Genomic DNA, 20,735 nt, shown 5'->3' with positions numbered 1-20,735 from the left:
TGGGGGAAGTCCCTCTTGGGTTTAGTGACCAGACTGTAAAACAGCTACTGATGTTTTCAGAGTTGCTGGCCTCTCTATTTCCCTTCCAAAACAAATCTACGTTAAATTCTGTCTACACAATTTTAGAATTGAGGTGTATTGTATGAAATGGGTTTCAAGAAGAGAGGATAACCTTGTGGCTAAGGTATTCAGTTGTCGGAGAGCTGGGTTCTTGCTATACCAAATCCTTCCTACATGATGAAAGACAATTCAGTTATGTTTTGAGTTTGGGATTTTTTTGTAATAAAGGTGTGTATTCTATAATACACACGACTGCACTTGTACAAGTGAGGTGTAGGACTCAACTCCCTTTGTCTTGGGTAGCTGTCTTGCACTGTTCTATTAGGTACTCCCTCTATCCTGGATATCCCTATATCCCTGTTCTTAATTTAGATTTTGCAGTCTGCAATCATGAGTACATATACAGAGAGTTCAATGTCTATAGTAGCTAATATGGAAATTTTGTTTTGATTTTGTTATCATCTGAATTTGTAGCTTAATGCTGTAACCAAGGCGTAAAAGAGTAGGGTTTTATGTCCCATCTGTCACCAAAATTTGTTTACTTTCAAGACAACAAATGTAAATGGATAATCTACTTAACAGAAAGGAATTTAACATGTACACACGTTACTTTTGAGATGTGCAGAAGTTGTGTTACCAAATATATTAACTTTCCCACTGATTAGATGTAGTGAATCTGCTGGGTACTGCTGCTTTTTCTTAGCAGAAACAAAAAAATCGCCCCCTAAGCCTTAATATACTACTACTATGTTGAAATAAAACTGTGACAGTTCTGAGAGGGGTCTCCATGTGCTAGTGTATTATGCTCCCCCTGTTCATTTGATAATTAATTTTAATCTGAATTTCATGTAATCAGTAGAATAACAGAACAAAGAACCTCCTTGGCTCATTCTTGCATAGTTAGTGTTACCTGATAGCTACTGACAGTTTGTGTAGTTGTAATAATACCACAGGAAATATGTGCAGTGATACTATTTTAAGAGTTCTCTGGCTAAGCAGAGGCATATATGTGAACATGGGTATGGGTCTAATAGCCATTGCTTTCTAGAAAGGTCTGAACCCACAAACAGGAGGGTATGCCTCATCTGCGATAGTGGTGACAGCTTTTTTGGAAAGTTTACGAAAAGCAGTATCTCTTTATAGCAAACCGTTAGCTCTGCAGGTGAAAATTTTACTAGGAAGTTGTTTTACTAAAAACCACTGTTAGACACTGCTATTAATTATTTTTTTAATTTATTTTATTTGTGGGTGAACTGTAGTACAGGCAGTGGGGGAAGTGAAAAACCCTGAACTCATGCTCTTCTTTCCTTTTTGATCTTTTCCTTTTTTATGCAGGAAAAGGACCAGCGCAGCCTAGATATCAATACTGCCAAGTGTATGTTGGGCCTTCTTTTAGGAAAGACATGGTCCCTTTTTCCAGTATTTCACCAGTTTCTAGAGGTATGAAGTTTGAAACAGTGAAGTTTGAATAGCAAAGAAATTTTTGTTCTAATTTAGAATATACTAACCTCCAAAGCAGTACTTGTAGCTGGTTATCTTTCCTTTTTTCCTTTTCCCCAAGTCCCTATGCTGTTAAGGTTTATTTAATGCAGGACAAAGTATAGAATGTCTTTGATTTGCTTTTGGACTTTGATTTTACTGCTGTATGTTTGTCCACTAAAAGATGTCTTAATCAGAAACGTGGATTATTCAATACTGGTTTGACTACTTAGTAGTTTCTTTAATCCTGTTTAGTTTTAGATGGTATACAGATTGAAATAACTCATCACAAGGCTTAAATTTTCTGGAAGCAAATCTGAACTTGAGGGAGTTGAAAGTATATTTTAGTAACTTCTGTTTCTTGCCTTAAGCAGCAATCAAAATACAAAGTTATCAATAAGGACCAATGGTGTAACGTTCTTGAATTCAGCAGAACAATTAACCTTGACCTCAGTAACTATGATGAGGATGGAGCCTGTAAGTACTACCATATGTTGGTGTTCTAAAATAATTTATTTCTCTTAGATAAATCATTCAGTGTCCTTTTACAAAATTTTGTAAAATACAGTTATTTGATCTCTCTACAGGGCCAGTGTTGTTGGATGAGTTTGTGGAATGGTATAAAGGAAAACAGATGACATAGAAGTTTAACTATGCACAGCCACTCAAGAGTCACTGTTACCACAGTTATGTCAACCATTAGCCATAAACTGCTATTTGTATCAAAGTGCATGCTGCTTTTCTTGCACTGCATCCCTTTTGCAGGGAACTTTTGATGTTTGCTATTTAACAAGCTAGCTTATGCTTGCTGTGTAGCATTGTTCTCTTTGAAGGCTGCTTTGCATTTTGTATTTACACTACAAATTGGTGAACTTGCCAGCGTCTTCACTGTGATTATGTGTATATTGCTGTCTAAATTTTGTATATGTGTATAAAAAAAAAAGCTTCACCTAGGGATAATTTCTGCAGAAATGTATTGTAAAAATAATTTTGTGGCATATTTCTAGTCATCACTTACATGTTTGCTGAAACTTAGGTTATTTTGTTTTTCTTTTGGTCTCAAATGTAGCATTTCAGAAAATGAAATGAACAGACTGCTTGGACATAGTTATGTAAAGAACTATTGTCAATTTTAATGTTACTATTTGAGATGCCAGTTTCTGAGGGGAGAAGACACGCTGTGACTTTCTTCACTGGAATTCGCCAAACCTGACCTATTGCTTAATAGGAATGAAACATCGGTGTCTTAAAAAAAAAAATAAATATATATATATATACACACACATATAAATATTAAAACACTGTAATAGTTGTACATGCCACAGATGATTTCCATTTGAAGAAAAAAGTATTGACTTTTTAATGTTCAAACTGCAGTAGTCATTACAGGTACAAATGAACAAATTAAAGTACCTTTTAAAAATGGGTTTTAGACTTTCGTAAATTGCCTTTGGCATACTCCTTTTGATTTTTTGTCTACCGAGAGTGTTTGGTCTATGTTGCGATCTAGCAAAATTGAAAGTTCTAGCTACAAGTAGTGGTTTGGGGAATAAAACCTGCTCACCCCTAGCATATAGATAACAGAGGTTTGAGGGGTTTTTGTTTGTAACATTAGTCTTTCCCAAGGTCTTTAATTTTGTGTTTCTAAGTAATTAAAAATATGATATCCAGTAGCCAAAACATTACTTTTTCTTTCATGCTAGGATTGGAATTTCCTAGCAGAATGTCCATTGCAGGCAATGGGCATGTTAAACACCAGCATTAGATGACAGTACTTTTTAGTAGGGACCACTGCCTATTTCACTCATTTCTTTATCTGTATAGGACAGTTCTAGTGATTATTTTGGGGAAAATGAGTGAATGGAATTATGTTTATGTTCTGTAATTGTCACGTTGTCTTTGCCTTACCCTTCTTTATTAAGTAATGTTAGTGTTGATTTTTACAAATAGGTCCTCAAAGTATCCGGTGCTATTAAACTTTGATCCCTAAGCTTTGATCCCTAAGGATTTATTAAAATGTTCCATATTGATTCACGGAGCATTTAACAAAAAAGGGCCAGTGGATGTTTTGGAATGAGTAACATTACTTTTCTGTAGAAGTACTTTACAAGGTATTAGCGGTTTTGTTATTTCTGTAGAATGCAATCCAGGGGAAGGGGTGGGAAGCATTCTAGGTTGAATGTGAAAATTTCAGCTGTATTGAAGGTCCTATTCTGCCATCACTGAAGTCAGGAACAACTGTCATTAACTTGACTACTTTCAGGATTAAGCCTAGTTTAGCAAAAGCACATTAATTTGCTGCCCTGGGCCTGGAGGTTGTAGTTGTGGTGCTGCAGGTGGTCAGTTGTGTTCAAATCTGGTTGTTGTTGGGTTTTGTTTGTCAAACTCAGCTGCCAAAGACAAAAAATGTGTGTGTGTGTTTCTGTGTGTTTGTATATACATAAATATACAATATGTATGCATATACAAAACCTAAAAGTTCATGATGCTAAGAATAAAATACTACCTTTCCCTGTGAAGTAGTCATGTTCAGATTTCCATGACAGTAAACAGCACTCTTTCAGGCTAATAGTGGTAAGACATACATAGTCATTGCTTTGTTACGTACTAATATGCATAACGTTAATTCCATGTTTGATGCCAGTTTGCACAAGAAATTAATTCAGTGGAGTGTGGTATTTAATGTTTACAATAAGCCTCTTACTAAAACACATGCGTTTTATTAAGATTTTTGATGTAAATGTGTATATTACCATAGTATAACCATAAGGAAGTATCAGTGGAGCTGCTGGTGTAGTTCTTAGAAGGATGAATTTAGAAGCAATAGAACTTTTAACAATAGGCTAAATTGTGGTTGGTAACATTTTAAGTGATACACTGTAGTTGTTCTGAAATGTTAAGGTAGTTAATGACTCCAGAAAACTGTTTAGCACAAATTGGCATGAATCCTGCAACAAATACAAGGTTTGCATAAAAGGTTTTGTATATCACAAATAATTTGACTTCCAATAATGGAAGCAAGAGCCAAAGACACTTTTAATCTATTACTATTATAACTTTCATAAAACAGGGTCAACAGAAATCTGTTCAGCTCAACCAGGTGCTCTTTTTCCAAGTTTTGCTAACGTTTAGCAGAATACAGAATTTAACTAAAAACAAAGAAAGAAGAGGAAAAGGACCTCAGAAAGTACTCACACTGCATAAGTAAACAAACTTTTTCTCTAGGTAAAAGTAATCAGGAGTGATGGACAGGAAGAATGTTTGGAAGTGAATGAGATGCTGCCTTTTTTTTTTTTTTTTTTTTCCTTCCACTTGCAGGCACGGTGAATCTGTAGTCTTTAGCTGGTTTGTAAACATTTATCTTCATAAAATAAACCACAAATTCAATTACAGCTAGTAGACAACTTTACTGACATTTATAGAGAACGAACGGACTGAGATGGACCTGTATGGCTTGATAAGCTTCCCTGTGCTATCCATCCTTCTGTTTTTGCTATATGTGCTGATAAAGCAGAGGATCCTAATGTTGCCATTTCTTGTATTGTGGAGAAATTACCTCTAATTTTTAATTAATTGTGGAAACTTTACTAAGCTACTCAGCTTGCGTTGTATTTAGTACAAGTTTGGCGTTTGCTTTTTTGTTTGTTATGCATCATATAGTTGATGTAGGGCTTTGTTTTGTTTTTCGTTTTGAAAAGTAATACATGGAATACTGCTGACTTCTTGGACAAGACACTGAGAGGTCACTGTGGAAGAAGCGTCACAGGTCTTACATTAATCTTTCTGGTGTACTATTGCTGTCCTTACGGCAGGAACTTGATGATCTGTGTGCAATTCATGCTTGGTATTTGGGAGATGTAAAGTGGAAAGCCAGTTAGTGGAAGGAAAACAGTGTCCAGATACTATAGCAGTGGACACTTTCTAAGTTGATAGATGACAAACATTGGAGCTCTTTGGACTTGATGATCTTGAAGGTCTTTTTCTATCCTAAATGATTCTGTGATTCTATGAATATTAGTAACCAAAACATTCCACAAATTAAATTTCATTCTACAGCAAAATAATATTAGGTGCTTAAAACACCACTATAATTCTGCGTTACTGTTGTTTTTTCACCTTTTCAAGGAAAGCAAGCTGAAGAGGATGGAAATTACGGGAATACTTTATGTTCTTTGAGTTACCGTATCATAGGATATGAGTAACACTTCATGAGTTTTCAGTTAACCTGTTCAAGGTTTTCTTTCAGGTACAATAAATATTTGGGTTACCTTTGTGTAGCAGTTTCTAACATTTGTAGAGGACTGGAGGCTTCTTCCATTTCCCCACAAATATGTGACTTACATTTAATCACAAATATGCTCACATGAGCAAAACTTGTTACAGCTCATTAGTACTTGATTAATGTTCCCAGCTTTCTTGAAGGGCAAGAAATGGACATCAGTTGTGTTAAGGTTTTTCCAGATTTCTGTTGACCCTTGGTCACAAGTCTAACAAATTGTTTAATACTCTTGGAATTCATATAGACAGCTTTAAAAGTTAGCTTGTGCCCTGGTTTTAATTATAACTGCTAAAATACCTCTTTCTAGGCCTTAGATTTTGTCCTTTCATATTGCTGTGGAAGTCTTTAGAGTCTAGCCAAACTATTTAGTTTGTTGTCTGTAACTGAGACCAAAACCTGGCTTTATACTTTGTTTTTATTTTTTAAATTCCCATCCCCCCACCCCCCACCCCGTGTGTGTACATACATTGTCACAAAATAGTACCTACTGACACTGCTGTTGCAGGAACAGCAGCTAACTTATAACTGTGAATGCTCTATGTCTTAGTAATTTGGATATTACATAAATAAGGTGTGCTAAACTCCTGTGACTCACGACCTGACAAAAGTACTGTTATGCCACCTAACATGAGCTCATCTGTTTAATTTTTAGGTCTTTTGCTGGTGTTGATGTAAAATGGCATCCCACAAATAAACAGTATTTGTGTTGGTTTCAGCAACTGACTTCAGATTTTTCTGTGGCTCATACTTCAGAAATTCTCATCTGAACTCACACCATGTCAGCTGGCAACCTTTATCATTTAGTAGCAGAGAACTTTATGTACAATCTTGTCATCCTTATTTCTAATAGTAAGGTAAATCAGTATTTAAAACTTGGTTGGAAAAAGGTATGTTTCAAATGGAGTGTGTAGATGTAAAACAGTATTGTAAATACAAATGTTTTCAATGAGAAGAGTCCATTTGAGCGGGAATGTCCCACTCATCTCAGCCCACACTTTTTGGCCCTTGAGGTCCTCGTAGCAAAGCTGTTGATGTATAGGCTGGATGAACAGACAGTGAAGCAGACTGAAAACTGGCTGAATGGCAGGGCCCAGAAGGCGGTGGTCAGCAGTGCTAAGTCTAGTTTGAGGCAAGTAACAAGTGCTGTACCCCAGGGGTCAATGCAGGGATCCAGTCCTGCTTTTTCATTTATGACCTGGATGAGGGGCTAGAATGCACTCTCAGCAAGTTATCTGATGACCGCAAACTGGAAGGAGTGGCTCATACACCAGAGGGTCATGCTGCTGTCCAGAGGGACCTCAACAAGCTGGAGAAATGGGCTGAGAGGAACTTCGCAAATTTTAACAAGGAGAAGTGCAAAGGCCTGTGCCTGGGGAGGAGCAACCCTATGTACCAACATATGCTGGGGCAGAAAAGGGACTGGGTTCCTGATGGACACCAAGTTGGAAGATGAGCCAGCAATGTGCCCGTGCCACAACGATGGCAAATGGTATCCTGGGCTGCATTAGAGAAAGTATTGCCAGCAGGCTGAGGGAGATGATACTTCCCCTTGCTCAGCACTGGTGAGGCCACACATGAAGTACTGCGTCTTCTTCTGGGCTCTGCAATACCAGAGAGACACTGACACCTTGGAGAGAGTCCAGCAAAGGGCCACGAAGATGATGAAGGGGCTGGAGCTTCTCTCCTATGAGGAAACGCTGAGAGAGCTGGGACTGTTTAGCCTCCAGAAGAGAAGATGCCGGGGGTGGGGGTGGGGGGGTGGGATCTTGCTAATGTATGTAAATATCTGAAAGGAGGCTGTAAAGAAGATAGAGCCAGACTTTTTCAGCAGAGCCCAGTGATGGAACCAGACAGTAATGGACACAAACGGAAACACCGAAGGCTCAGTTTGAAACGTCAGGAAACACTTTTTGGCTGTGAGGGTGACTGAGCACTGGCACAGGTTGCCCAAGGAGGTTGTGGAGTCTCCGTCCTTGGAGATACCCAAAAGCCATCTGGACATGGCCTGGGCAACTGGCTGTAGGTGACCCTGTTTGAGAAGAGGGATTGGACTAGCTAAACTCCAGAGGTCCCTTCCAACTTCAGCTAGTCTGTGATTCTGTGCTTTCTAAAGGCATATGCTAAAGGCAGTTCTCTAAGTTACTCAAATGTAATGCTGGAAGAGAAGGGTGGTCTTAGTAGTATTTAAATGGGGTGATATTTTGAGTTGAGGGTCTGTTCATGACCTTAAATGCTTGTGTTTTTCTTACTTTTTAGAAGAGATTTTATTTATTTGACTTGTCATGAGCTGTTGCATTGATCTTTTTAAAGCAAAAGTGATAGTACCTAAGCAGAGCAGTAGAAAAGCTGCTAGCAATGACATGAAGACTACAGCCTAAATGTCCATAATACTTTCACAAATGTAGTCATTGAAGGAGCCACGATTTGAGCTACTAGTCCTGAGGTTCTTGGCTTAAAATAATATTTTAAATTGAATATATATTACAATTAGAATATTGTGATGTAGAGCCCCTTTCTAGAGAAGCAGCTCTTCATTACTTTCATACTGGTGGTGAAGGCTGGGATTGCCTTCACCAGTTTTCAGAATGTAGCCTGCTGCTTGTATTTATCAGATTCCGTACCATGAAATCTTCAATATTAATACCCAAATATTTTCCGATGTTAATTTTATGTAGGTTAAATGTGAATGTCTTGTCTTTACATTCAAGGGTGGTTTTCCAGGCCACTTATCAGCGTGCTCTGGAAAGACTGAAATGCTTTGTACCTGCAGCAAACAACTTGGTAATTACACAAGTATCATAAATACGTGTTTGAAAATGAGAGCTTTGTCTCATTCTGATTACAATATCTGAAGTTCTCAATCTACTCTTAAGACTTCAGTATTTTTTCATGTGCTGATTCACTGTATGAGGGATACTGTGTCCTGTCAACCTTGGGGTTCAGGGTGCCATTGCCCTGTGAGAAGGGTTTCCTCCACTAGTACCAGCATCGTCTTGGCTGCTTCCTCATGCTTCATTTACGAATTCATACAACATATGCTCAGCCACCTTTTTTCTTGAGTAGTCTGTTTACCCACTATCAACTGTGATAGTAACGTAAGTCTTAGCTGAACATTAGTTTTGCTACCTGAAGTTACTGATGAAGCTAAAGAAGTTTCAACATCCCTAGGGCAGGAGCAGTTGCAGTTACGTCTCTCTGTAACTTCTATGCAGGGAAAAAAAAGGAAGGCAGTGTCTGTATGATGTATACTTATACCCCATAACAGCAACTGGTTTTGTACTAGTGTAGGTGTTCTAGACTATTCTTGGTGACCAAACCAGCTAAACTATTGGCATTTTCAGTGTGAACAAGATGTAGTAGATTGATAGTTGCCGAAAGGTAAAGAAAAGTGAGGGGGTAAAATCTTAGAGGGAGTCAGTGAGTAGGGGACTGTGTAGCTATTGTATAGAGAACACATGGCAAAATAGGATGGACGGAGAGGAGCCAAGTATGAAGAGTACTGCTTGGAAGCCACAGAAAATATAAAAGGGTTTAAGACCAATTTCTAATGAAGTGAGGAACTAATATGAAGGAGAAGCAGCTGAGTGTTTGGGTTTGAATGAACAGGTAATAAGAGTGTCTGGAGAGATCAGTAGGAAAGGAAAGGTGCAAGATCAGGCAGAAATCTCAAGGAAAGTTTGAGGCAGAACATCAACAATATTCTGACAGTAAATTAAATACTTTGTCACGTTAAAAAAATCCTGTGATGAAGGAGCCGATATTTTTTCTGTGATGAGAACAGCAGATAACCTTTTTCTGTAACTTTATGGCATGAAGAGAGGCTTAGAAAACTTGCAGCTTCTCACAAGTAGTGTACTGTCTGCCACCACCGCAGCCTTCCTGTGATCAGTATAAAGATGAGAAAATTATTTGCCAATATATATTTTGAAAGTATGCTGAACCGTAGCAGAAGCAAATGACAAAACATTGCTGTGTATGAGACATCAATAGAACCGCTCAGGGTTTTTTGCTTTTTTGCTTTCCCCCCATGATCCACAAAATTGGCTTGCTTATGTAGTTGCATTTCTTAACTTGTTAGCAGCTAGTACAGCCGAAAGGCAACAGGCTTTGGAGAGGTCTGTCAACACAGTGTGTGAAGATTCACATACCATAAAGAGGGATCTGAAGTTTTATGTATTCCGGTTGTAAAGTTGCTTTGGCTGCAAGTAACTTCTGTGTATAATGAGCTTTACTGAAAGTTGGTTATGGGCTCTAAGGAGAGCACTGGTGGTGAGGAAATACTGTTCTGTTTTCTGCTCCTAGTGGCTATATAGCTGTTCCTATGAGGAATCGTGCTCTGATTACCCAGTCCGAGACAGACTCAAAAAACACAGTTGTGTTTTGTGTCACATACTGTTCTCTGAGAAGAGCAGCCTTAAATTCAATAGAAGCCAGGGCATTATGTGAATATTGAGATTGTGTGGGGATTAGGAGAGAAAAATTGCAGTAGAACAGGATGTAACATTTACAGACATTTGTGTAATCAAGTAATGAGTTGTATTGGGAAACATACCTTATTTTAGAGTTACTGTATTTTTAACACTTCTGGGAATGCTATGATTTTTGCAGATTTGAGTGTTTTGTCATTTACTACTTGTCTAGTCAGACTGTATGAACAATTCTGGACAGTTAAATGTGTAAAGCTTTTTCTTGTGTTTGAAAAACAGAAAACAAAATCAGACCCTTAAACTCATGAGTAATTTGATGGCAAATTATCAGTTTCTTTAGAAGGTGATTTCATCCTTGGTTCCTGAGCTGACTCCTACCGAAGAAATTAAGCCAGTACCCGCTCTTAAAAAATTTTCTTAGTTATCAATTTAGATATCACTGATTACTGGTGCAAAAATAATAGAAATCTTCTAAGAACTAATTGAAAAGCAAGAACAGTAGATTCATTGCTTGTAATTTGATTACAGATGTTATTGACTGCAATTACTTGCAGATACTGTGGTGCCCTAAATCAAATCCGTGCAACACCTGCCTGAAACTGCTATATAATCTCTTCTGAGTTAGTTATGTTAGAGGTTTTGAGAAAATAAACTAGAAAAAGTCCCCAAAGAAGCCAGCAGGAGATCTGAATGTAGGTGACTTGGCTTAGAAAATACATAATTGATAATTGTGATGTTAGATATGTAGAACAATTATTTAACAGAAACTCGAGGTGCTAAAGAAAATATTTTTCCAAAGATCAAATAATATCTGTACTGGTCTCCTTACTTGCCTGTTACATTTTTTTGCAGTACTTGATTTTCTTTTTCTTTAGTTCCAAATATGCAAAGCTAACAAATTATTAGCTTCTGTCAGCATCTCTTTGTTCTTTTCTAGCTTTCTCTTTAAAGGCAGTTTCAAAGATGTACTGTGCCGTTGGACTTGCTCCTCATCTGGTGGAATTGAAATGTGTTCCTTCTGTTCAGAGTTTTTAGTGAATTAATTGTGTCTTGGTAAGAGTTTTCCCAGAGTTGCTGCCCAGCCTCCTACGTTTTCTGGGAACACAGGCTTGTTTGCCTTTGTAATGACTTTCCCTTTCAAGGACTACATTGATGATACTGTGTATGTGAAAAGGGCCTTGGGCCCTGTTCAGAGAAAATTTTACCTTAATTTGTTATCTTTTGGCTTAGAAAAGGTTGCTGTATATCAAGCTAGTGTTATTTTAACACACAGTTTTGAGCTGCTCTTGATTTGCCTCTCAGTAAAATTTTGAAGTGGGTATAGGATCCTTTTTTATAGAGAATTAGAGTTTAGCAATAGCAGATTATTTTTTTTTTTTAATTACCCTGCCTGTGTCATCACATCTACAAACTACAGGCGGTGTCCCATCAGTAGCTAGATCTCCATGACTGACTTTTCTGCAAGGCTTGAGGTCTATTCAGTTTCTTTGAGAAAGAAGGGTTTCATTCTATGTCTTGCCAAGTTAAAAAGTAATTTTTTAAAATGTAATTGAATACTGCTTGGACTTGACCTATCTTTGCAAAACTGTGGGAATTCAGAGACACTTAATCTACAAATTTGGTTCAAAAAGCAGAAGACAGTAATACGTATAATTTCACTGTGAAGGGTGAGTCCCACAGGAAAACACAATAATAATAAATAATGTAATGATAATTTCAGTTACATTTATTTTAGACAAAGAGAAACAGAACGGCACATATCAGAGGCAAATTCTAAGGAAATCTAATATCTTGGTACCAATAATAATGAGAAAGTAACTCAGCAAAAGCATTATTATCAGTTAGAACTACTGAGTAGTTTACTCATTTGAGTATCCTAGAGCTGTTTTTCATAGAAATTATTCTTGGTTTTTTTAAAAAGTACCCTTTAAACAAAAGTCCATGGCTTCTGGCCTGAATTACCCTTTGGAATGACGGTGTTTTTTAAATGGGATGGATCCAGGCTTTAACCTCTCATGGTTAAGTCTAGTTCCATAAGTTGGATTTCTGAAGTTAATGGCAGATAGAAAGTTGTATTGGGGGATGGGGGACGGGGGATGGGGACACAAAAAACCACATCCCATGGTATTTAACAGTTATTAAAAGCTAGATACTTCATTTTAAGACAATCATTTTTGCATCTTACTGGATGACAAAAATTCTCTGGGAGTTCTGCATCTCAGCTGTTGAAGTTTGTTCTCCTGCTTTGCAAAACATTAGCAAATCCATCAAATGCTCTTTTCTTTTTAACAAAAAACTGGTCCTGTCTTAAATTGGTCTGACCTTTTGGATCGAGTTTTTCACTTGAATTTTGGAGACTGACAGCTGGAGAACTGTTCTCCAGTCCTGTCAAAGTAGTGTCATCCTCCATCTTGCTGGAATCTGTGCTTTTGGACATTGTATTTTCTGTAATTTTTAGTGGGAATGAACATGAACTGCATTGTGTGCTTTCATTGAAAAATCCTTGTGGGACTGAGAAGGAATATGCATCCTTGTCTCTCTGATCCAGTTGGAAATGATCTTCTGTGTTGAAGGCTGATTGTGTTTTCCCAGGAGAGTGAAGATGCAGCAAATCTGCTGTCAGATTGCAAGACTGGGTTTCTTCGGGCAAACTACAGTTGCTGGTATCCTATAATTCCCTGTATTTATCACAGCTTTTCTCGTTAAAACCTCTTTCCATTTTATCTGCACAAGCCTTAGTTGTGTTCACCTGTTTCCCCTGTGGTAGCGAGTCGTCCTTCTCTGTAATGACTGTAAAATGTTTTTCAGCTGTGTGTTCAGGCAGAGATTGGAGATGTGACTCATTGCTGGAATGCAGTAGTGATGTGTTTTTAACAATTTCACTCAAACCGGTATCATTAGGAGCAAAAGTAAAATGTTTGTCCTCAGATGTACTTGTGTTTCTTCTTAATGTAGTGCCCCCTTCACGGTGATTCCTTTCAGCCTCTTCAGGAGTGTTCTCTGTGGCTGTGTCATGCACGGGAAAATGTAACGAAAGTAACGTGTTACCAAAATCTGTACTTTGGGGAGAGAATCAGAGATAGGGCTTTGTACTGTTGACTCTGCATTAGTAAAATGATGAAACTTATCAGAAACTTCTTGACTTGAAGAACTAATTGTGACTGACATGCTTATGTGGTCACTACATGTATCAACGTAAGGTGATGCTGTTGCAAGCTTAATAGTGGTTTCGAAATACATGCTGTTCTCATCCCCATTTTTCCCAGTATGCTGAAGTTCAGCAGCAGTTTTTGGGGGCTCTGGCAGTGTTGAGAACTTCCCAGTTCCACTGTTCATATTGGCTTCCTCTAGTGAAGGTTGACAGAACAGCAGGTTGTTGCTAACTTCAGGGTGTTCCAGTTCAGAGTCTGCTAAAGAACTACAGTTGCTCATTGTGAATGGAGTCCCTTCATCTGAAGAGCTATCACTAAATATATCTGCTGAAGCATTTTTTTCATTTGTACGTTCCATTTTACAGTCGTACTTTGTAGGAGGAGAGTTGTTTGGTAGACACTTAAATTCTCCATATTTGTATCTCTCTTGCAGCTACAGGGTAAAATATAATTTCCCCCATCGCTGGTTATATTTATGTTGCGGTTTAGACCCAGTTGTTCATCACAGCTTCGCCTTCCAGGCATATATTTTGTAGGGCTCATGGGTTCATTATGTTAAACGATACCTTCTTCTTTCAGAAGAATCTGGTGTAGCCTTTGTGATTTCAGACTGGAGCAGGCCAGAGTTGTTTATGTCACTGTTCCTACAATCTTGTGCAACTGTATGTGTTTGTATTGTGAAAAATGGAAAGCCAGTTTCCCCCATGAAGGATAAATCCAAATCTGAAGAGTCGGTGTGATGCAACTGCTAGCATTCAATCTCCTGGATATGGGAGGGAACCTGCTCTTCTCTGAGTCTTCATTATTTGCATATTTTGAATCTTTCCATAATGAAATGTCATTAGTCATTAATTTTCTTGGTGTTACTTCATTGCTGTTCTTGTAATTTACCCTTACAGAAAATAGTCTGTTATCATCAACATCTATATTTTCATCACTGCTGGTACTAGTTTTGATGTCTGAAAACACTGGGTTATTTTATTCACACTGATCCCATTATTGCTTTGTTTCTGGTACTCTTCTTCAGTATTTTGTGCGTGTACACTGCTACTGATGACATTTTCATGCAAAGTAGAAGTTTCCCCAGGAAAAATACGTGTGTTTCTTGAAGAATTCTCATCACAAATGAACAAATCGTGCTGCGCATTTGTTGGTTTGCTTGCAGAGCATGCTCTGCACAATGTTTCACCTGAAAAAGCTTGATTAGAATAAGTGTGTTCTGAACCCCTGAATCGTTGCTCCTGCACATGAATTTTCACAGGCTCACAAGGTAGGGTCTAGCAAAAGCACCCAGACAAAAAGCACAAAGCTTTTGAGCACCGAGAGGCAGGCAGCCAGTGCAAGGTCTTGCTCTGTTCTTCCTTGTCTGGAAACAGTGTTGGTGTCCCGGGCTTTTCTAACCAACAATGTTGAAACCCTTTCTTTCACCTTTGTATTGTAGATGAGATATTTCTTTGCTGTATTAAAAATACACAAATATAACCCTTCAGCAGTTTTCTCAGCATTGTGTATCACTAAATTATTCATTTTATCCAGTGTCATGCAAGGAATGCTATTACCTTTTGAAATTCTGCCTTTAGGTGCCTACCAAGTGACTCCATTACCTGAAACAAAAGAAAATACAAACTAAATCTTTCTTAAAAGTATAGGATGCTTGGTTTGCAGGGTCAAGTTATTTCTGTAAAAACATACTCTGACCTATCTTTGATAATTTTAACTTTTTATTATAAAATATTTTTTTTTAATCCATCCACAGTCATTTTACATGGTACCAAGTATCTGTTAAACCATCATATATTTCCACCCCCCATTTAAAACATAGTACGTACGGGGTCTTAATAGCAGACTTTATGGGAAAAATGGTGTGGGTGAGGGAGGAGGTGACTGAAACTATCTCTGTTCTGGGTCGTACTAGAACCACCTGCTGATCTGCCTCATGGAAGATCCGTATTTCTAGCCAGCCATTCTCCAGCATGACCATGGTCACTGTGTGCAGCTGTGAGAGGAGATGTCACTAGGTTAACTGTCAGCTTGTCAACCACTACGATTTTCTTACAGGTACTGCTTTGAGTGCAGCAAAAAGGTTTGAAAACGGAGGACTGTACCTACCAAGCAATTGTTCCAAACTTCCACTAGCATAGGCCATGGCTGGTTGTTGGCTTTTGCAATCCGTTTCAAGGTTGTATGTAGATCTTCGCCTTTGGATCTGCTTGCGTTCCCAGTTGAGTTTTGGTGCGATCCAGCATGTTGATTTTAATTCCATAATCAGTTTCTATGACTTATTAATAGACAAAGCAGGTGGCCTTTCTGATAGATCCTACATATTTTCATTTGGGGATAAAGTGTTCCAAGGGGAAAGCCTTATCCACTCAAAGTGGTATTCGTCCATTAGAGTTAAAACTTTTTGCCTTAATAAACCTTTAAGTCTGGTCTTAGTTTTCCTTCTGCATGGGAAGTCTTCGCTCTGCATATTTTGTCACTCGTACTTCAAGTGCTCTATTGTAAATGCTGGATTCATTTCCTAAGTGAACTGTATGCTACAGTAGCTGTACTTTTTTTAGAAGAAATATAAATCCTTTCCCTTGCAAATAAACTTCCATTTCATTTTGCTGTAACTAAATACTAGAAGCACTATTGTATCCTTCTCGGTTTCCTACATGTCCCAGAACTGCCACCCCACTATTTGGTCCTTTGCTTACTTTCGAAAATTAACTGAGATTTGCAATTTATTTGTGTATAATTTGGCATCACTTACTACTTTAATGTAACGAAGGAGATGAAGACTCTTTTTTGGGAAACTTGACTTTCAAATGTTCTAATATACTACTTTCCAATGAAATAATTTGCATGTTAAATTGTTGTTCAGTTATTTTCAAACAGTGTCTTTTGAAACACACTTTTTAAACTGGATTTCTTTGATCATTCTTGCACGCATCTGGATTTTAGCAACGTATGGATGGAGTCCCTGTTTTACATACCCCTTGTGTTGTCCAAGTTACAGTTTAGCACTGATGTCTTCCCTGCTGGGATTACAGCCCTTTTGAGCAAAACATGGTTGCTGCAGTTTAAATGGAAACCTGACAGATACAGCAGAGGTTTCTGTGTGCTGTTGGCAGATTCATTGTATGAAATACTCTATTCTTTCTTTGAGGAGTCAAAAAGGAAACTAAATGACTGTTTGAAAGCATTTAGTCTGCAGTTAAATATCCAGGCATTGTATGACAAATCCACTTCAAGTTGAAAGAAGTTCAAACTGATTACTATCTGTGGTAGAGGGGTTGTCAGAGCATTTCCACGGAGGTCCATGACCTATTTGGAAATAATCCAGAATGAATTTGACAAGCCTTACAATAGAATCCTAACTGCAGTATCAACAATATCATTCATTTTAGTATACAAGCACTTTTGTGGTTATGGAAACAGTACACCTGGTTAAGATTTCAATAATACTGTTCTAAGCTTTTGAATTTTAATGAGAATTTTAAATTGTGATGTATATAGAATTCTCCCGTTGTAAACTACCTCTGTGTGAGTGGGAAGCTGCAGGGCTCTTGCTGTGGAAGGGATGTGGGTAGAAAAGGATGTGTGTGTGTAAGTCAATTATGGATTGGTTTGGGACATACATAAATGGTAAATATATAGTTTTACTTTGTGTATTTACAAGTGTGGTGGGCTTTCATATAAATGAAACACAAATATATAAACATAATTACTTTCACCATTTGCTTTTGTTTTTATAATTGTATACTAACATAATAATCGAAGGCCAATGTAATCATGCTGAATAGTTGATAATTAATATATTTAATGGTGATTAACACAAAACACTGAAATAGTTGTAATACTGCTTTACAACCTGTAGTTTGTTGAGATCCCTGAAGGCATCCGGATGAATTTTAGTTACCTTGTTTTGCAAGTCAATGTCCTTCAGCTGTGAACAGATTTGAAAATCATTCACATCAATCTGCCATATGTCATTGGATGACATATGGACAGTTTGTAAAGATTGCAGCAGGCCTAGTCCTAGGAAGAACAAAACTATTTTACATTTCAGGTTCTTGTTTTCCCAGTTGTGTCAAGTGGCTTTTTAACGTTCTTTGCAACAAAATTGCTGCCATTCCTGTCTATTGCAATGAGGGGCTGCAGGCTTTCAGTTACTGTGTCTTTCCTATTCAGTGGTTGCCCATTCTAAAAGTTGCATAGCATCAACAGCAAGCACGTTAATACATTCACAATTGATGCATGTTTTAAAACCTCACATCTCCATAACAGCAGTAACGATCCATTGTCCTGTCAAAATTAATTAAAAAAAAAATAAAATCACAAAACTGTGATCTCTGTGCTTTGAGCACGCTTCTCTGGAGAACTGGGGCTAGGGAAGGAGGTGTATGAAAAGGGTGGAATATACTCAGTTTATAAAATCCAGATGTGTTAATTGTACGTAAAAGATGGATATGCAAAAGGTGGTACAGTATCTCCTAGTCATTGCCATCTGCACGTTCACAGGTGTTTTTCATATGTGGAATCGTTTGAACCGTATTCACAGGATGTAAACCCGACTGGAAACAAAACCATGGTGTTGCTTATTCCTGCCTGCCTGTCAGTTACCGAGCATGATGGTATTTTCCTCAGCATATCCTAGTTACGACAGCATCTGTCTCGCATAAGTAGCCCTTTTGAATACTGGAGATACCTCATTTTTCTCAGGTGCTGTGCAGGCAGCCCCCAGAGCTCCAGCCTGCAATCCAGCGGGAAGGCAGGCACTTGGACACTCAGCGTCTCCACACTGGGTAACGTCCGAATGGCACTCTGAAGTGACTTTTGATGATAGCATTGTTCAGAAGCTACTAGTTCTTAAAAATTTTGCTCTTGTCATCTGGTTCACTGGAAATCTCTTATTCCAGTTTGCCATTCTGTTTGCTGAGTAATTAATCTTTGGGTTTCGTGAAAAGTGGAGGAAATGATTCATGCCTGCTGTAAAACTGGAGGTAGCTGATAGGAACGGTGTGCAGAAGTTCTGGCAGTGCATAAATCCTTCTTGCACCTGCATGAAGCTAAATTTGTGGCCAAAATACAGAGTGGTATAGCAGCAGTGGGCAGCAGCCTGACACCTGGAGTGGTGGCTGTGAGAAGGGATTCTCTGTGGCCAAACCCCTCTGCCTTAGAGCTTCAGTTCATTTTTTCTTACCAGAGCTTTAAAACTAGAGTCTTAGTGAAGTATTTTGGAGGAGGAAAATAAACTTATGAACGTGTACGTAAATTAATAGGGGATTTAAGTATAACTTGAAGTATGGTGGTACAATGCATAGCAATTTGACTTTTAACATCTAAAATTGAGTCTCTTAGATCAACCCTTTTCTATGTCTGACCCACTGTGGCATTATTGATCAAAACAGATCAAATCTGTATCAATTTTATAATGTAAGCTTTTCTATACTGTCTTTATGGGAACCTTACAGACACTACAAAGTAATTGGGCAAAATGGTTTCCTGCATGCCAGACAATTACTTAGTTTCAAGAAAGGAGAAAAATAGAATGTCAAGGACCTTGTGTAGGTGCAAAATTATCCCCTTTGTCTGCCTTTGTGAGATAAGCCTGCCCCAGGCTTAGTATTTTTACAAAACCTCGAGCTAATGAATCTGATGATGTTACCAGAGATCAATTAAAGTCAGCAAAAAATATATAGGATAGTGTTGCTGTTACTGCAGCTTCTGCTTCCTTTAGGCACTGTTAGGACAATATGAGTCATCTGTTTATGAGGACAGAGGCTGTCGTAAAGGCTATGATGCCTAGCGTAGTTCAGCGACTAGCAAACGTTTTTCTAAAAGTCTGTCAAAACTCTACAGCCCTCTCGTTAATATGTGTCACTTTGGGTGTCAGATGGCACGGAGCAAAATTGTTTTGACTGAACAAAATACATTTTCCTGTCTTTGTGAAATACTAAAATCAGAGCAAGTTTTATTCAAGAGTATTGACTTTCTGCTTGAAGAGTAGTATGAAACTCATTAACTGTAATTTTCTTGATGTTAAGGTTCATGACTGGGTGGTGGAGGCTGGTGTTTTGCCAAAGATCCTTACTTCCCTTTCTATACAGCAAGCAGATACTGCTCGAGCTCTCAGAGGATATATTTGGTGATACTTGACTGATGTTAAGGCACGGTGATTGCTAAGACTGTGCAAAAAACCCCACCCAACCTATCTGAAACAACCTCTTTGCTTCAGTCTCTGCATGCAGGCGAAACTTTCCCTTACCTTAACTAAATGAGACAGTCACATTCGGAGTTCACAAGGATGTAGTGAATCATATCCAAAACCAACTTACCCCTTGGGAGTGAGGTCCCTTGAAATGGACTTTGAAATGCTTACCTCTTGGAATCATGTTAAGTTTATTTCTTTCAACTGATAATACTTTCAAAGCAGGCAGAAGATGGTTGACTTTTCCATACTTTTTAGACCCACATGCAGGTGTAGGTGTGTCCAGTGTGAGGGTGTGGATGGCATTACCACCGAGGCCTAGAATTTCTAAAATGGGTAAATTTAGTAGGAGTTAAGGAGAGCTCAGAAATCAGGTTGTTACTGAGGTTCAGGTGTTTTAGCATCCATTCTTCATTTTTTCCACCAGTGCACAGAAAAGTTTTAATATTATTGTAGCTAAAATCAGCCATTATTGCTGTTTGTGATATATCTTCTGTAATAATGACATTCTGGTAAAAGAACAGTTCAGTAAGAACTCCCCATCCCGTCGGCACTCTGAATGGTGATGCATATGAAGAACAACCTGCTATGACTTGGTTCCCACTGATCCAGGAAGATTAAAGAAAAGGACCACAGCTATAATACTCAAGTGAAGGTTGTCCATAGTATCTGTATGTAAAATGTAAAATTTTGGTAAGTTCAGCATAACAAGAGTTAAATAGAAAGTGGAAATACTTTCTATTTAAAAAAAAAAAAAAAATCAATGCCAAACAAATAACCAAAGCATTACCGATGTTCTGCCTTAAACATCCAGTTTTGGAATCTTGAATCTTTTTCAAAAAATTATTCATAAACTGGTAACCTTCCTCCTCCCAAAAAACAATCCAAACCTTTCTTTTCCAGCCCTTCGGTTGAGAAATGCAGCTTCTCAGGAACTTGTGAACTAAGAACAGTGGAGACTTTTGAACTCTACTTCAGGTATCCTACACAATTACCACTGAGTGAAGTCCACCAGATACAATCCATGATCAGTAGGTATGGAATGACTTTCATACTTACAGTTAATAAAATACTAGTTTCCCTGTCAATAACACAACAGTGTATTTTTAATGAAAAACTATATTCTTACAAATAACACTTCT

At 38.0% G+C, this 20,735-nt stretch overlaps 2 protein-coding genes across 13 annotated transcripts in view; one reads left to right on the top strand and one right to left on the bottom strand.

Annotated features, from left to right (window-relative positions):
* The window catches only part of DCUN1D4 (defective in cullin neddylation 1 domain containing 4), a 38,770-nt gene extending 35,804 nt beyond the window's left edge, over positions 1 to 2,966 (top strand). For all 12 annotated transcript variants that reach the window (XM_037383345.1, XM_037383279.1, XM_037383269.1 and 9 more), the window contains 3 exons: positions 1,396 to 1,500; positions 1,914 to 2,016; positions 2,127 to 2,966. In XM_037383345.1, coding sequence (XP_037239242.1) covers positions 1,396 to 1,500; positions 1,914 to 2,016; positions 2,127 to 2,182 — 264 coding nt within the window. In that variant the 3' untranslated portion in view covers positions 2,183 to 2,966. The remainder of the gene's footprint in view (positions 1 to 1,395; positions 1,501 to 1,913; positions 2,017 to 2,126) is intronic.
* A 1,857-nt stretch (positions 2,967 to 4,823) lies between these two features.
* LRRC66 (leucine rich repeat containing 66) lies at positions 4,824 to 20,640 on the bottom strand. Its single transcript, XM_037383403.1, is given in 13 exon segments — positions 4,824 to 13,318; positions 13,321 to 13,787; positions 13,790 to 13,979; positions 13,981 to 14,141; positions 14,144 to 14,372; positions 14,375 to 14,632; positions 14,635 to 14,711; positions 14,714 to 15,001; positions 16,376 to 16,706; positions 17,254 to 17,420; positions 19,765 to 19,943; positions 19,945 to 20,098; positions 20,101 to 20,640. Coding segments are annotated over 13 exon segments (3,513 nt in total). The 5' UTR covers positions 20,258 to 20,640; the 3' UTR covers positions 4,824 to 12,463.
* Positions 20,641 to 20,735: the final 95 nt, after the last annotated feature.

The sequence above is a fragment of the Falco rusticolus genome, chromosome 1 (assembly GCF_015220075.1).
Source record: "Falco rusticolus isolate bFalRus1 chromosome 1, bFalRus1.pri, whole genome shotgun sequence".
Lineage (NCBI taxonomy): Eukaryota > Metazoa > Chordata > Aves > Falconiformes > Falconidae > Falco > Falco rusticolus.
This window is presented reverse-complemented; position numbering and strand designations above follow the sequence as displayed.